Genomic DNA, 18,530 nt, shown 5'->3' with positions numbered 1-18,530 from the left:
GAGGTCACTCAACCAAAATGATTATGATACATCCTGTGCCATATGACAGCTCTGTACAATACACGTTCATCTCAAGAGCAAAATCATACTACCACATCTGACTTAAAGAGTGAAATGAAGGAGGCGAAAGATGATGTTTAAAAACTATATTTAAAAAAAAAAAAAAAGAAAAAAAAAAGTTTTTCACCACCAGAAAAAAATTCACATATTATATAGGGAACTCTGACATTGGTTGTGCACCGAAAATGACAATGCTTAGAAATAAAAGAAACCAAAAGAACCAATATGAACCATTTTTTACTTCACAACACAGGCCTGTCAGTAGCAGTTCCAAATAGATGTTGAAAATGATTAGTCTGTCAGATATGGGGGAACATCAAATTTCATGCTTCCTTTTATTCCACCTTTAAAATAAGTTTCTTTAAAACTATCTACATGATGAGAAAAGGAAATGATGATAACAGAAATGAAAAAAAAAAAAAAAAAAACAGTGCAAGATTAATGAGAAACCTATTAGGCTTAAAAAAAGTCCACAGCAGAATATGGGCGATCCATTAGGTTCAATGCAGAGACAATCTGAAACAATGACTGAGAAAAAAAATGAAAGCCATATTAATATACAATGTACCCTTCCAGAAAGCATTTGCAGTACTTTCTGAGGAACAAAATCGGAAACAAAAAAAGCAGATCTTTCCACATAAGAGATCATGCTCTGATTGGCCCTGGGAATGCAATTCAGAAAATAGAGAAGTCATTTCTGAAAGATATTCAACACTGGATCAGTCTTTTGAGAAAGACACACATTACGCCATTTTGCTCACATCCATTCACACTTCCAGTCAAATAAAGCTTGTGGTATCCTCTTTATGAACAGTCAAGTCATTTAATATTTGCAGATGAATCACAAGAAAAAAAAAGTGTGTGGCTGGTCACAAATCAAGTAGCATACTGTGGAGAATGTGTTCCGTTTCAGTTCTGCATTAAAGATGCATTAAGGCGGTTTTTGTTTGTTTGTAGGAATGCTAACCTCATCTGTTGTTTCAGTGCACTGAGGATGTTAAACAACCATCTACAATACCTATAAACACCATTCTCTCAGTTTCATTATTTATTCATTTAAATGCGTGTACATACTTTGCTCCAATGCCTGATTGTCATTCTTTTTGTTTCACCTCATGAAAAAGTAACAGTTCCTGTATGTAAAGAAATGCCATTAAAAACTTTTACTGGTGGAAAAAACAAACAAACAAGCAAGTTCTAGTAGTGTTTTTATATTAATTACGTCTGTCAATAATGGTCATTAATTTTCTCAAACCTTCATGTCTACAATTAGAGTTACTGTTACTGTGTTACAGTTTAGGCCCTCGGCAAAAGAAAACAATTTTTAGAAAAACTCAAAATATATACAACAGCTACCATGTCAGTCTAGAATTAAGCTCTACAATTCATCTTCAAACAATTTGTAAATTACTGAATGTAAATGTGACCTAGATCTTCTCACAAACGTACATTCACTGGATTCTCTTTAATCATCAGCTAGTATTCACATGTCGAGTCACTACACGAATCAGATACATTTTTAAATGACCTTTTAACCTGTTTCTTAAATTTTGTCATTGTTCCCATTTACTTTGATCCTGGATCTTTGTGACTGAGCAAGGACAGATAAGGTCTTAAAGGGACAGTTAACCCAAAAAAGATAATTCTGTCATCATTCATTCACCCTCATGCCATTTTAAACCTATATGTCTTTCTTTCTACTGTGAAACATATAAAATGCCATTAAAAAAAAAATGGCCTAACCAACTCTTAAGAAGAAAGGACGCTATACAGGTAATGATGGTGAATAAATAACAGAATTTTCCTATCTGGGTAAAAAAATCCTTTTAATGTGTTGTAGTGTACTCGGATTTCTTAGTATTATAAACCTTCAGTATTTCAAACAGTCTTTGGTTGTTCTACTACTCTTCTCTTAATCCTCAAACGTCATGGTGCTCTTACAACACAACATTGTAATGTACATGACCAATTATACGAGTACTATAGCCTATATTTTAGTGTGTGGGATCAATCACAATCTATATTTATATGGTCCACTTCCTTTGCACAACTCTCATAAAGTAGAGCATATGTAACGCTCAGCTATACATTCGTATAGTTCAACATCTCTCCGACAAAACCAACCACAATGAATCCTTCAGAGAAAGGCCACAATACTTCAAAGACGTAAGCTACTTAGCTAGAGGATTTAGGTGCACATGAAAGGAAAGGCTGCCCTACATTGAAAACAACTCAATCTCTTCGGCTAATGTGGCGTGGCGCCGTAGTGAAGGTTTTGGAAGAGAAAAAAAAACTCTACATCCGACCCTTCCCCCCTTTATTATATAAAAATGAGGAACAATGAATCAAAGGAGGAAGTTTCATATTGGAGTGCAGCTCAATCTCAGAACAGTTTAAAACATCACTCTGGTACTCAAAATGCAATATGAAAACCAATATAACTCTCTACTTTCATTAAAACAAAATTAAAAATGGTCTGAAAAAAAAAAAAAAATACGCCTCCAGTGTTTACCATTTCTTAGTGTTGTAACAGGAGCCTAGAGTTTCATAGTTTTTTCTTTTTTTTAAGTAAAATATTTGCTTCAGTAGTTTTCCTGTTAAAAATGGATTGAGTAGTGTGGTCATGGTGCAAAAGATGAAGTGCAGGGGAAAAAAGCTTGAGGTTTGGAACAAATCCATAGAATTGTTGCTTTACATTGAGGGCAGATTAGAATCTCCAAGTGGTTCCTTTTCATAATGTCTAAACCTCACTAACCTGGTTCACCCAAAAGCACAATCTTAGAGATCAAGCATGAAACCAACTAAATTACACATTCTAGTGTTTCTGAATTAGCCAGAGAGGGGAACCTCTTCTAGCAGAACACTGTGAATGATCTAATCATGTCTATTTCATGTCACCAAATTTGGTGTATTCTATAGTGTAATAAAAACAGTGGTAAAAATGTTGGGGGGAAAACCCTCTTAATGTCCATAGCATCAATGGCCTTTTCTTCTTAAAGTCTTGACCGGTACAATCATTTCAGATGTTTAAACTGTGCAGAGTATGGACTCTTATGGGTCTTTGCTTTGAGCTCAGAGGGCCTGACAGATCCCGCCCCGATTTCTCTTCTCATCTCGTGCGGTTTTGTCTCATGAGGGGAACAATGCAAGAGGGAGGGCCTGCTTTACTCAGGAAGGGATGCTTTAGCAGCTCTTGAGCTGTGGCCCTCTGGGCAGGATCTCGCACGAGCATCCTGTCCAAGAATCCCTTGAGAAGCGGCGAGACCTGTAGATACAGAATAACACTGTAAGCGACAGTGCCAAACGTGCTTAATCTTGTCAGTACACATTGGTTTAAACATTAATCTGTTTCTGCACACATGGTTAAGCAAAAGGACATGATCTACCTTGTGGAGGTTTTTGAGCTTGGGTGGCAAATTGTCTCGGATCATCTTCATGGCCTTGAGCGGAGGCTCATTGAAGTACGGCGGCTCTCCATCCACCATTTCAATGACCATAATGCCAAGTGACCAAATATCCACCTGTACAAACAGTTTGAAATGTGTGAGCTGCAGTGCTGTCAGAAGTAACACAACATAAGTAATAAAGGGGGATGTGACTTGCCTCTGGTCCATATGGGAGTCTTGAGATGAGCTCAGGGGCCATCCAGTAGGGAGTTCCTACAAGAGACTTCCTGCGCTGCACCTCTTTTGAGACCTGGGCACAAAAGCCAAAGTCTGACAGCTTCACCTGCAAATGAAAACAGAGATAAAACTTATATATATGTATGAAGAGTTTGGGTCCAAAATGCGATAAACGACATTAAAAAAAAAAAAAAAAAAGAGTTTCAGCCAAAATCTGGTCGGTCTATTCTTAATTTTACACAAAATGCGATATTCGCAGAGTTATAAGGTCATGTTTTCTCCCTTTTTTTTTCCAAACCATGACAAACGCTAGTCTCACTTTTTTGCAGAATGCGATATATCCACTCAACCAATCACAGCACACCATTCCACACACTCTAGACAGTAATGGCAGCGCTCTGAACACACCCGGCATCCTAGTTTTCCTCATCTTCTTTTTGCTTTATGATCAACAAACAAGGACTGCACGATAAATCGCATGTGACTGTCATGCGCAACTCGTCAGTAAAGCCGGTTCTGTGATTAAAAGTACCAGTAAATCTCCATCATGTGCTTTCAGATGGAAATGATTCAGATGCATTTAATACACAGAGCCATAGATCACTGACAAGCTACGCTATATCGTGTTTATAAGATGAATCACATTCGATTATGAACACGATATTGGGTAGCTTGTCAGTTTTAGAGCTTTTATTAATGCCATTTATGTTTTTGTTAATACACCATATAGCATCAGTCAACTAAATGAATGTAACGGCAAAGATTAATGCATTTTTGGAAGCTGAATGTAAGGGAAATGTCATTTTGGAATTTCTGTGATCTAATGGTGTTGAAAATTAGCATGTGTGCTAAAACACACGCAAGTATATAAGATTAGTATTGACCAAGTTCAGAGGCTGTCATATGTGGATCAACTTACTATGTTTGTATTTTCATCAGTTTACTGCTGGTGTTTTTCCAGAGTGGTTTGATTAATATTAACAACATAAGAGAGGATGGAAGTTCTGTTAAGCTGCATAAAGACAAACCATTAATACTTCAACAAGATGGCATTTTAATCAAGAGGCGCACGTGATCATTCTCGTGCACAACATGATCACTGGCAGTGCTCACATGCGACAGAACGAAAGCAGCTATTTGCCAGTCAGATCATTATCAAACTGAGTCAGAACCTTGTATTATTTCAATATAATTTTGGTACCAAAGTAACAGTGCATTTGACATCCTTAATGCAGATAGTAGTATTAAATCCTGACATTTATAAATGTGTAAATAATCAACTGCTGGTTAATTTTTTAATTCCCATCATGCTCTAAAACATTCAGTTAAATTAAGTTACACCACTAAAGAGCATGTGAAAGTGAAAAAAGGCCTGTTTGCACCACAAATAATTGCTTAATTAGCTTCAATAAAGCTTGTCAAATTTTCAGTGAAAGCTTGTGCAATACTGCTTGACTAACTACACAAGAAGTTATGCCCTCTGGGATATTGCATGAGAAATAGCATCAGAAATATGCAAGAGGAAATGAAACATGTAAGGTCAAACACACAAACATAGACAATCAACCCCTTCCGAGAAACAGCTGAGGGTGGCTGCAAGAACTTCCCCGTTTCAACCACAGACCCAGTGAAGTACAGACCCCTTCTACCAAACCACTGACTGTTTCAGCACCATTAAAAAAAAGATACAGGCTTGGTATCATGGCCGGAAATTGCTAGATTATATTTCTGTTAATGCATGAAGAAGCATGTGTCTAAAATATGGATCTACCAGTGTTTGAGGTCTCTTAGGTCAAGTACTCAAGGAAATGATAGTTATGTTATTGCGGTTTAAGCGCTTGGTCAACAATTTAATTGTGCTTTAGTACACTGCTGACTTAATGACACATTTAGATCCTCTTCTCACACGAGTGGACATGCAGGTCTGAGAACACAAAAGAACAGGTCTGCCAAAAACTGGTTTAAACATCAACGCTGAGGTTCTCAGAAACCACCAACACAATGGCAAAGAAAAGGGCAGATTTCTGACCTCATAACACAAGTCAAAACATGACTTGTAAGGCTGCAGCTATGCAGACAGTAGGCCCAAAGAACTAGTTACCATCTGATGTAATTTAAGTACATTTTTCTTTTAAGAGCGGAGAGGGACTTACCCTGCCATCATGGGTGAGAAGAATTGAATCACTCTTAATGTCTCTGTGAATGACTCCCTGGGAGTGAAGGACCGAGAGAGCTTTCAGAACAGACAGACACACGGTGGCAATCTGCTCCTCATTCATCCTGAAAAAGTTAAGAGGTTAAATAATGGAAATGTTAAACATTGAACGAAATCTTTAAAGGATGATAAAATGATCAAACAGACTGAATGACATGCCAAACGGGACTGCTGTTATATCCTGCCACCTAGTGGTACTGCACTGTTGCCCAGCAACAGGTGAATGGGCTTTAAAGTAAATGCATTTCACATTTGTATTACAATATGTATATTGTATAAATGTGCAGATAAATGAAATAAAATAGATATAAAAATAAAAACAAAACTAATACAAGGAGTCATTGTAAACAGAATCTGAAAGTACATATGATTAGGAACATAACAGAGTAACAAAAAACAATTAATGATTGCACTTCTAAGAAACACCTGCCTGGTATGTGTGACTATGTCAGTCAAAGCTCCACCCTCAAGGAACTCCATGACAACCCAGAGTTCATCGCCTACTAAGTAACTGTTGTACATCTCCACCACGTTCTCATGGTGATAGTCCCGCATGATCACCACCTTAGAAACAAGAAACAAAGCCAGCAGAATGTTTCTATTTAAAAATCTCATTAAGTGGATAAGTAAAGATTTTGTGGGAGGAAAATCAACCAGCAGTAAAAATTTCAACACAGTGCTACGGCTGTGAAATATGACAATATATATCGGATAGACGAAATAAAAAGTCTATCGTTTCATATTATGCTCTGTCGTTTATTTCGTGCTGTCGCAAAAAACATTGTTTACAGTAATACTTTTTCATCATTTGGATGACTGCAAGGGGAGACAGAACCAGGAGGAGAACGACCAGCCAGGACAAAACGAGGAGCTCCTTCCTAAACGAGGAACTACATCTGTAGCATGGGCACACGTTTTTAAGCACTGCAGTTTAAAAAAAAAAAAAAAAAAAAATTTAACCCTGAGTGCGCACATTTTTTTGCCAAACGATTACATAAACACACTTATATGCGTCAGAATCCCTGTCTCTTTGTAAGTATCCTCATAAACACAGTGATTCAGGTCTTGAGAGAGGGTAGACAGCTGAAAACAGCTGAAAAAGAAAACATATGTAACAGTATATTGGATCCGGACTTCGGTCTTAAAGGGGTCATATGATGCTTTTTAAAGATCATTATTTTGTGTATTTGGTGTAATAGAATATGTTGACCTGCTTTACTGTTCAAAACACACATTATTTTTCAAATACTGTACATTATTGTAGGTCCTCTATGCCCCGCCTCTCTCAAACGTGATAGATAGATAGATAGATAGATAGATAGATAGATAGATAGATAGATAGATAGATAGACAGACAGACAGACAGACAGAGAGACAGACAGATAGATAGACAGATAGACAGATAGACAGACAGACAGATAGATGCCGGTATTCGGTAATGCGATATCGCGGTAATGAATATGCACGATATTGTTATCGTGAGCACTTCTAAATACAGTGAATAATTATACATTACAAATTATTCCGAATTTGGAATGCCTTTTAAGAATACTTTTCCCATCAACTGGTCAAAATGCACAACATTGTAAACAAGCATGCATTAGATGTGTGTGCGCTCTGATGTAAACAAGCACGCATGAGAAGCACATGGGGAAACCTGTGAGAGACGTGCTGAATGAAAGCACATTTACTCTCTGACAGCAGATGGCGCTAAACTGCAGAAAATGCAGCCGTTACCCTGGAAACCCCATAAATAAAAGCAGCTGCACTACTTTAAATAGATTTAAATAGCCATTCAGATTTGTGGATTTGCTATGGTGTGCATCACAGTGCCAAATACTTAAATATTTAGACTTAATAGGCTATTAATTTTCAAACTTTTTTTACATATTAATCTGGACAACAACATGCCCTAGATATTGTTTGAAAGTGTTTTAATTCCTTATTGTTCGTTCACACTTTACATTAGGGCTTCATTAGTTAACATTAGTTAATTCATTAGTTAACATAAACTGCCAATGAAAAATTCTTCTGAACTTTCATTAATATTAGGTATTCCAATATTTAATAACACGTTGTTAAAAACGAACTGTGTAAAAGCATTAGCAATTAATCGCAACATGAAAATTTGATACCAGCATATCGCTAACAGACAGACAGACAGACAGACAGACAGACAGATAGATATAATTAACACAGTGAAGACTAATTTACACAATGTATGTAGCGTTTCTTATTTTAGTTTTTTTTGTCCTATTGCTTGCAATTAGTTTCTTATCCTTATTTCATCACTGTTTCTTTTCTTCAGTGAGCTCGAGGGTTTTTTTTTGTCTCTTTTTAGGGTTGTATTAGTTTGATATTGACATTGGTGACAAGGATTATGAAAATTCTATGGTATATAAGATTTTAATATCATAAAAATATTTGTCAAATAAAAAAGTAACTATATCATGATATATATCGGTAGGTGTACGTGATCATGATCGTCATATCGTGATATAAGATTTTGGTCATATCACCCACCCCTAAACAGTACTATCATGTACAATCTACAAACTGAGTTTCACTGAAGAAGCATTTTGGTTTTTCGGTCACTGATTGGAATTTCTGCATTAAGCGCTCATGTGCTACATAGCACACACAAACACCTTTCAGAACAACCAATTATAACACTAATCTCCTGTGGATTGCACCCACCTCATTAAACAGCAATTCTCGTCGCTGCTGTTTTCGCAGATCCATCTTCTTCACAGCCACCAGCTTGCCTGTGGTCTTCACTGTAGCAATACAAACAATGCCGGTGGAACCTTCCCCGATCTTAATGTAGTGGTCCAGATAAGTGCGTGGGTCCCCAGGGTCAACCACCATCTGCAGGGCAGCACGGAACTGCTCGTGGGAGACCCGCTGCGGCTCCCTCTGAGGTGAGCGTGTCTGCTGTGGCGGTGCAGCTGGGCCTGATGGTTTTGGTGCTTGGGGCATCTGCTGACTGTGAGGGGGCTCGGGGCCTAAGGCTGGGTGGGAGGCGTGATGCTGGGGCTCTGCTCGGTGCCCCTGAGAAGCACTTTTACTGCCACTGTTTCCACCCCGGACTGCCCCAGTATAAGGACCGTTGTGGTGGGAAGGCTCATGAGATTTTCCTGGTTTTAAATCCTGCAAAAATATATAATATATAAACAACATATTTTTCTTGTATATAAATGCATGTGTTTGTATTTGTACATACACAAGTATACACACTACACAACTTTGTATTTTATCATTTAAAATATAATATTTGTATGTTTTATTATATAATATATATATTTCCAATATAAAGGTAAAACTGTTTTTATAAAATTTAATACATTTTTTATTAATTTTTATATTATAAATATTTTATATGATAAATTATGCTATATACACACATTTATTTTATTTTAAAAGTATTATTTTTCATATATTATGTACTATAGTGTAATTTTAATACACATTTACATTGTTTAATTTATAATATAAATACATTTTACTATAAAAAAGACAATTATTAAATAATAAAAATGTACAACACTTAGCAGCCCAGTCCTTTTATACACAATCTTATTTTTTGTTTTTTTACTGTTTTTATTCAACTTTTTATAAACATAACAATATACACATAGCATTTACTTAAAATATTACTACTTAAAGGGGTGGTTGACTTTTTTCTAGGCTTGATTGTGTTTATGGGGTGCAGTCTAACATGTGTTAATGCTTGGTTTTTTTTTTTTTTTTTAATTCTAATAATTTACCTATATTCTACACAGCTCTGTCCCTTCTCTTATAAATGCACTGATCATTTCCTGCTTTTATAAAGCCCCTCCCTCAGAAATACGCAATGGGTTCAGATTGGTTAGCTAGCCCAGTGTGTTGTGACTGGCTAAACCGCTGCTAGTGCGTGTCTAAACGTCCTGCCCCACACCTCAGCAGCATGTTCTCCAGATGTATTGTAAACGATGGCGTCGTCTATATTGCTTATCAATTTGAGACCGATTGTGACACAAAGGATATTAGTGCAGAGGATCATGCAGAACCTGTGCAAGCACGGCTCTTAATGGTATGTTTTTTGTTTGTCGTCATCTCATACTTTTAAATACGCTGTTATTTGTAAATGCTACTGCTTCGGTTAGCTTTTAATATAAGGTTTTATCCTGATTAAAGCTTTAATACAGTATGGTTTTTCCTTGGAGACAGCACCTTTCTCCATGTATAATGCTTCTCATAGCTATGTGAAAATAAGTGTATAAATGGAACAGTTCATTGTTGGAGCTGAGCTGATGATCTGAATGAGAGAGAGAGAGAGAGAGAGAGAGAGAGAGAGAGAGAGAGAGAGAGAGAGAGAGAGAGAGAGAGAGAGATGCAGAGCAGGGTGACTTGAGGAACAGTATAAAGAACCGCTGTTTTAGAACAATGATTTTGAAACTTGTGAATCCATTAGAATCGTTAGAAGACAGAGTTGCAATTTTTTCAGGCACCCCTAGTTTTCTCTTCCTCTTCTCTAAAGCAGCACAAAATGGCCTCAGCCCCTTTGTTGCATGTTCCCGGGGGCAGGGTTTATCTGGGTTCTTGACATAACAAACCCGGGAAGTAGCTCGTTGTAGTCCCTATGAGACATTTTTGTAGGCATTAAACTGCCAGAATTTTATCTCCATTTGCATTGAACTTTCAGCGCCACAACTTTGCAGATATTGTTTATGCTCAAACAGCAACATTACACACTAACTAACGTTAAAAAAGTGAAATCACAATCAATCATCCCTTTAAAAAAATAACATAAAATCATGTTGTAGAAACAAGGATAGTATATTTCGTTTGATTTCTGTGTACCTGACCGCTGGGGCTTCTCCCAGAGTCACTTTCAGATCGTGGGTACGTGTTGAAGGGTCGGCCGGTCTGCTGTGCAGTCTTTATCACTCCCTCTGTAACAGGTAGGTTAGGGGTGCGGATATTTGGCCCGGACAGTGGTCTCTTCTCACGAGGTGATTGTGGGCTGCTGTCCCTTCCAGTGTAGCTAGATTTGGGCCTCTTATCATTGGCCCCCTCTCGCCTCACCACCTGATCATGATAATCACGTGGCTCTCGTTCTCGGTCTCTGTGCTGGGGCTGTGGGGCTGGCCCTCCTGACCAGTCGGGCTCTTTGTGTCTGCTGGGCTCCTGACCACGAGGCTGCTGGTGAGGTCGGCCATCCTCTCTGGATGAACGGGCTGGGCGCTGAGACTGTCTGGGTTCAGCACCTGGGTGCTCCTGACGCGGCTTCTCCCTAAACAGATGAAAAAAAAAAAAGTCTCACTGTCAATACTCCCATTGTAGTCTTTGGAAACCAAACATTTAGTTTGGAATAAGATGTCAGTTGTGCACCTCTCTTTGCCGTCTCCGTATCGATCAGGGTGTCTGTATTGAGGGTGTTCTCCATTCTCATGGCCCCCTCCCGAAGATCCGGAGTCTCTGCGCGGTTGCGGTGGTGGACTGCCTCTCCGCAGGGAGTTTGAGCGGATCACCGACATAGTCTCAAACTCATCCAGAAGCCACGTGAGAGAGCCATCATCGCCGATCTTACGACCCCTTACAATTGCCTGTGCAACACAAACAGGTAATGAGCTATTTATAGTGAAAAGATGGCAAAAGACTCACCAAATCACCAACATTTAAATACAAAAATAAAGACCTAGACCAAACAATCATGCTGACCTTGCGTGGCTCTACAGTAGTGATGACTGTGGCGTCGATGAAAGGTTTGGGCCTCTTGGCCGTGTCCTCAATGAGGCTCTGCCATTGGCGCGGAAGCCCCACAAACTTCTGCTCCTGCTCATCAAAATCAGTGTGAACTCGATGCTCAAAGTTGGAGGGGGCTGAGATCTGGATGCGTGACTTTTTCTTCTTGCTGAACATGGCTGCAGCAAAGCATCAGACCTAGAAACAGGAAAAGACAAATACTATAACTGATTGGAGTAATGGCGGCTGAAAACACAGGAATAAATTACACTTTACATTGTACATACTAGGGATGCACCAATGTATCGGCCACCGATATATATCGGCCAATTTTTCCTCAATTTACAACCATCGGTATATCGGCTATACAGATTTAAAGATCTCATGCATTTCGGGGGGTGCTTAATAACTGACAAACTTTAAATCTGAAGAACTGCGTGCTTTCATTACCCATATAACTCAAAACACTAAAAAAAATATCAAAACAATAGTAAAGCATAACTAAAACATATCTAAAACATATATAAAAACTCTATAAAAACGTTCATACATATATAAAAAATCATACAAAAATTAAATGTTAAATTAAATGTTTAAAAAAACAAATTTGAAGATTAATCATACTAAAGTCTGTTACAATAAAAAAGGATTAATGTATTTAATTTATACAGTGGTGTTATTTTACATTTATTTACTTTATTTCTGTACCTAAAAAATGTTAAACCAACCTAAAAAACACTGTTTATTTAATATGTATCTTTGTTCGGTTGTATTTATGTAGGCCTGCTGAATGTTAAATGGATCCAATCCATGTTCATTAGAAATTATTTGATGATGCAGCAGCAGCAATAAAACTGCTAGTATACATTAATGCAGGTGTTTTTTAACTTTGCTGATTTAAAACATGATCAAAATACTATCTATTTTGATGCCAAAATTTCAAAAAAGAGAGGAAGTGACAAATATCGGTATCGGCCAATTAGTGTTTGTTCAAATCGGTATCGGCCCCAAAAAATCCTATCGGTGCATCCCTAGTACATACATCATACATTTTAAAAATGGTTGTGGTAGAGTACATAGAAAGAAATGGGTACTAAAAATCAGACCAATAAATCAGAGTATAATTAACTAATGACACCACTGTTTGAAGTGACATTTTAGATTAATATTAGCATTTAATTACATGATGGTTTCACCCTTCACAAGCACAGACAAAGAAACAGCAATTATCAAATTCACATCCAAGACTTATTGTTGAATGAAAACTTGAGATCCCAATTAACACATTGTTCATCCACAAAACATGGAAGACACAAAAAGGCAGCTGCTGGATTTAAAATGTCAGCTCTTTCTCTTCACCCTTCTGAGTATTTCAACAACAGTCTCTTTATGCAGTACAAAAAGCTGTCCAGCTTTCCATACTTTCCCTTTTCTCTGCTTTTGCCCTGCTCATTCTCCTCATGGGTATCAGAGACACTCCCAGAAGCCAAATACTGGACTCTGATATGTGTGGGCCGAAACCCCCTCCCACATGTGACAAGCTGAGCCTGGGAAAACTCAGCTGCTTCCTGGGATGATGCAACAGAAAGAGGCATTTTTTAAAAGTGTGGAAGCATTTGAAGTATAACCTGATCTTTTGTAAAGATGTCAGCTTGGGCACAAGGTCACAGCTTCAGGAGTCCTAGAACCAGTGTGAATGTTTTATGAAGTGCTGATTTCCATCACTGAGGGTAATGAAAATATTGAAGTACTCAAAAGTTGCAGAACTGGAAAATATTCAAACTAGCTTCCGGGAGGAGGTATACATTCAAAAAAAAAAAAAAAAAAAAAAAAAAAATGCACAAGCAGTGCACAGGAAAGATTTACAACACTATGATGAGCAGTCCTAACTCATAATAGACATTTTGATGAGCAAGCACTTGCACAAACTAGGACTGTGATAAAGGAGGAGCAATGTCAAATACGACACAGCTTGCTTATGCTGTAGCAACTTACTGTGCACCAGTTGCCAAAATGTACCCTCGAGCAAGCAGGTGCTGTGAAGCCTTTCAAGGACACAGTGATGACAGATCAGTAACTGAATGCTGATAGAAAGGAGTGAACAAAAATAATTGAGCAAATTCAGACACTGATGTTTGAAACTTTGAATAATAAATGACTGAATGAATACTTTGCACCATAGAGTTATTAGTAATAACCTTACTTTATTACATCCATACATTGTCAGATTTGTGGTTGCATGGATGGTACCATAAAATGTTCATTCTTTGTTCTGGCTATTATGTTTAAGATATGCATTCATAATGTTTAAAAACCATTAGAAAGAGAATTGCAACAACAACAAAAAAAAAAAACATTAGTATTGTATAATATTTTTTCACAATTTAAAATAACCATTTTCATTTTGAATATATTTAAAATGTAATTTATTCCTGTGATTCAAATCTAAATCACATTTCAAAAGCTGTTACTCCAGACCTTAGTGTCACATGATGCTAAAGTGATGATAAAATATAATTTATTTTTATTTCTCTCCCACTCAAACCTTTCAGCATTTCTGCACCCAAAGATACTCAGCATTATGCTGAGCTGGCAAAATATAAATGGCCAACACTCAGTAAGGAAAAAGGAAGCAATTTCAAACACAGCTTAATTTTACATGGTAGACAGGAAGAGTAAAGTCAGGCTGTTAACTTGCACCTGTGAGATTGTTTATTTGGAACAGGTGAGGATGAACTATGAGTGACAGGAACAGGTGCTCTAGTAGAGATCTACAGCTATACAGCTGCTCCACACACATACAGAAAGACAAATACAATTCTTTATTTCTAAGTCTCAGTGTCTTCTCATACAATCAGTGTAAATGAATCACCTTCCCATGAACACTTCCTGTTCTATGACCATTGGTGTCATCAGCCCACAAAAGGGTTGAAATGTTCACAAAAGAGGGCTAAAAAAAACTAATCAATCAGGCATTGTGTCTGACATTAAGAAGTATAAAGCAGTTGAACTCGAACAGTCAAACACTTCCTGGTTGAGTCTGGCTTTCCAGCCACATACCATTATGCACTGGTGAACAGTGAGAAAGACGTCTCTGTGGTCAACGCTGCTGAGATGGGCCCTGGCCAGGAAGACTGTCTCTACAGATTGGCTTTAAATAAGATGGGATACTGACCCCTCAAAACAGCCCAAAAGACAATAGCACTTTATTCACTTTGAATAGGTATGGATCTTTTTATGTTTCATGCCATTCATTAGAAACAAAACACTGAGTCTTCTTTGGAATATTCCAGGTAATGCATGCATAATGCAACAAAAACAACAGCGCTTTTCTTGTTGGCCAACAACTGTTATTTGTTACTCATTCTTTGTGCAACAATAAAAGCAGCAGCCTAACTCCAATGTGATAACATCCCACAATGCTTTGCATGTGCTACATACACAAAGTCTTTATGTGCACTTGACTGCAGGTCCAAGTTTGATAGAAGGCTTGCTGCGGACTTCACTGCACATCATCTCACCGAAGACAACAGTACAGTGTTCAGTACAGGGACTCACCAAACACACAGGCAAGTTCAACAGTGGCATCACTTTGCAGCTGATGGGAAATTAGGTAATGCACTACTAAACAACTTGCATTGAGGCTTCAACAATAACCGATAGTCTCAACTCAGTAACAGTATCCTTGATCATCTTATGGTGAACCAAATGCAGCATTAAACATATTAAAAAAAACATCATTTTAAAAAAGATAATACTGTTGTTGCTTTCCTACAAGTGCAAAACTGATCACTTATGACAATAACACATTGTCTTATGAAACGACAGCTAAACAAGCATTGATGTGATTTATTATTATTTAATAAAGCTTTTTAGTGAAATAAATTAATACTTTCCTTGGTGTGCACGAGACACTTGTTTAAATTTGTTTTACTTTTTTTTTAAAATACTGAAATATTAGAAATAGAACAAAAATTAGTTACTGAAAATTATTAAGTATTGGTTGAAAAAACAACAACCATATTCTTCAATCTCTAGTGACAAGGCAATGTTGTTCAGCAATTTCCATGGAACAGACCTGAAATTCATATCAGAGCTCTAGGTGAAAAAAAAAAAGGGAAACTGAAAAATTGTTTAGTCTCATACAGCCACTTTTCATAAAAAAATCAGATTTAAGTCAGTCATTCAAAAGCAATATTAAGTAAAATTAAGTTAAAAACTGCAAACAAGTAACAGGCAACATTAAATATCACACATTTGCTTGAAACAAAGCTCTAACTGAATTAATATTGACATATTTAAACACTGCCTTTGAAAGACAAAGTCAAACGCAAGGCTAAAGTAAGCAGTAGCACGGAAGATTGCACATTATGAGTGACCATGTCCAGCACTAAAGTATTTAAGGAATGTTTGGAGTGCCCGGTACAGACTGCACCCCTGTCTGAATCTCCCATCACACCTCCTCGAAGCGCACATATCCTGACAAACCCACAGCTGCTGGAAGTACAGGCACAAAGAAAGTGAAACTACAACCAACGAGGAACAGGTACGAGAAAGGCATGAGAGATACTAAATGACAACTCCATCAACTATTGAGTAACTTTTGAGAATGTCTTATCACTCTTTATAGCAGTTCATCAACACAAAGATAAAGGCAGCATTCCAATATTTCATGTTGCATTCACAATCACGAATAAACTCAACTATTAGTCAGGAAAGAGCACAATTAATCCTATCAAAACCTACCTTACACTTGTTAGGCCTATGAATTATCGAAACGATCAACACTTTTGCTGAAAAACCTGTTGTACACAATCTACTGCATGCCTTCTGTAGTCTAATAGTTGATTACTTTTAGCATGCAAAAGGCCTTTTAAGATAATTCTGGCACCTTTTACAATCTCCATCTTTTTGCTGTGAAATCTTTAATGCTATTTATAAAGTACACAAAAACTTTTATATTGTTAGTTATATCTTAAGATGAACACTTACTTGACTGAAGCGGTTCTGGTTTACTTGATTATCCATACATCATATTTTTCAGAAAAATCATTTTAAAATGTGAGTATCAAATATGATTCATCAGGCTTTTGAGGAACGTTTATCTCTCAATCACGGTTGTACTGGATTGCATTATATCATATGTTTTGCCCACCCACGTCCCACACAACAAAAACTTGAGAGCTTTGATAATAAAACTAAACATTTCTGCATTATCATAAAAGGACAAATTATTGGGAGATATAGTGACAACTGATACAGGTATGTGTACATGCATTTTATGTAAGTTGCCTGCTGTACAGTTATGAAGATCTCATTGATTTACATTCCAAGCTTTTGGAATTATTTTTATTTTGTTTATCCATATCAGTATCAGTAACTGTACCAAATTGCATGTCATTAGTCATTTTTGTTCTCTGAATAAAACTGATTTGTCTTCCCCCTCCTTGAGTATAAACTTCATATTCTCACTATACCATATCAGCCATATATTCCTGATGCATCACATGATACAAAACATAAAACACATGCAAACTTTTTTAAAATGGTAATGCTTTAGCCAAGGTCAAACAAGCTGACTTATGCTGAATATGTTGATAAATTAATAAAAAATAGCTTTACACCACTTAGAAGAGGAAGCTAATCTCTGTTAGATGGTGTAAAGTATGACTCTCATCATGCCATGCATACACTGAATCAACCAGAATCGATACTACAGGTGCAATCATACTGCCCACTCAGAACTATCGATACTACACACGAAACGTACGCATTACACAGATAAAGGTAATGTGATCTTTATCGTGAGATTTTATGTAAAACAAACTAAAAATTGCTTAGTTACAGGACAGTTCAGCATCACAAAGTGTCATCAGTCCCGTTAAAAATCGCTCCCACATTTTGAGGAATTAAGAAGCTCGAACAGAACAGCGAGTCTAATTCATTTGAATCATTTGTTGTTAACGTTACTTATTTGATGTGTTATGTCACTGGCTGTAACCCATGAACACTTTAACCAAACTTTTGAGTAGTTTCAGGCGCATTCTAACACTGATATAATGAATAATTTCAACCTTTCATGATAGCAATTCAGAAGCACCTAGGCTTGATCCGAGTCTGAGTGAAAAAAGGGATGGAATAATTGTAATATTCGCAAGCTAAGTTACTGTAAATCATTCTCGTCGAAACCTTACAACACATGTACACTTAAATGACATTAAAAACAGAGTAACTTTATAGTTAGTATCTTTCATGACGAAAATTAATGTTTTGACACTGAGTAGCCTAGGCTACTCAGCTAATGTTAGCTGTATGAAGAATTAGCTAAATTAGCTCGACGAACAAACTCACCAAAACTAACGTTACAGGCTGACACAAAAACAACCTGCGCTGGCATACAAACAACTCGCGTTTGTAATACAAAACGCTTTAAAGACGTCCTACCTGTAGTGAGAAGTGTGTCTGCAGAGAAATAAACTTCATAGGGTCGGTGAAGTTTCTTGTGTGTAAAGTTAGCTTAAGCGAGCTAAGTGCGCGTATATCAGTCACAGAAACCCGCACGAACGCGCTGCTCGTGCTCTCTGCGCCATATTCACGCTCAACCTTCATCCGGGGAACTGACCGTCGCGCACTGCCCCCAGACTGCATCCTCACAATATGTGCATCATGAATTATACAGTACAATATAATATCACTGTAACCATGTCACAATAATAATTTTAGTAGTAAATCTTTCAATAACATAAGCATAATAATAACTAACATAATGCACTATTTTACCCAAATTTGTACATGTGTAGGTAATTTAAACTTAATTGTAAGTGACTATATGTAATAATTATGAAATAAATTATTAATACATTTAAAATTACAAAAAATATTGTAGAATATGAGCAATACAATAA

The 18,530-nt window shown here is 37.1% G+C and overlaps 1 protein-coding gene across 1 annotated transcript; it reads right to left on the bottom strand.

Moving 5' to 3' along the window:
- Window positions 1–839: 839 nt before the first annotated feature.
- LOC109103776 (serine/threonine-protein kinase PAK 4-like) lies at window positions 840–18,266 on the bottom strand. The gene is made up of 10 exons (XM_042739582.1): window positions 18,070–18,266; window positions 11,602–11,823; window positions 11,272–11,486; window positions 10,741–11,173; window positions 8,596–9,048; window positions 6,329–6,462; window positions 5,837–5,963; window positions 3,664–3,789; window positions 3,447–3,581; window positions 840–3,325 (listed from the first exon to the last, which is right to left on the bottom strand). The coding sequence occupies exons 2-10, from the start codon at window positions 11,800–11,802 to the stop codon at window positions 3,170–3,172; spliced, it is 1,980 nt and encodes a 659-aa protein (XP_042595516.1). The 5' UTR covers window positions 11,803–11,823; window positions 18,070–18,266; the 3' UTR covers window positions 840–3,169.
- Between the last annotated feature and the right edge of the window lie 264 nt (window positions 18,267–18,530).

Source organism: Cyprinus carpio, chromosome B15 (genome assembly GCF_018340385.1).
Source record: "Cyprinus carpio isolate SPL01 chromosome B15, ASM1834038v1, whole genome shotgun sequence".
Taxonomy (NCBI): domain Eukaryota; kingdom Metazoa; phylum Chordata; class Actinopteri; order Cypriniformes; family Cyprinidae; genus Cyprinus; species Cyprinus carpio.
Note: the sequence above shows the minus strand (reverse complement) of the source record. Positions and strands in the feature narration are given on the sequence as shown.

What these genes read in the sequence shown, in the direction of transcription:
- LOC109103776 (XM_042739582.1), bottom strand. Translation starts at nt 11,802, where the DNA reads ATGTTCAGCAAGAAGAAAAAGTCACGCATCCAGATCTCAGCCCCCTCC. An exon ending in TACGGAGACGGCAAAGAGAG is followed by an intron (nt 11,174 to 11,271) that starts GTGCACAACTGA and finishes TCATCTGTTTAG; the next exon opens with GGAGAAGCCGCGTCAGGAGC. An exon ending in AGCTCAAAAACCTCCACAAG is followed by an intron (nt 3,326 to 3,446) that starts GTAGATCATGTC and finishes CTGTATCTACAG; the next exon opens with GTCTCGCCGCTTCTCAAGGG.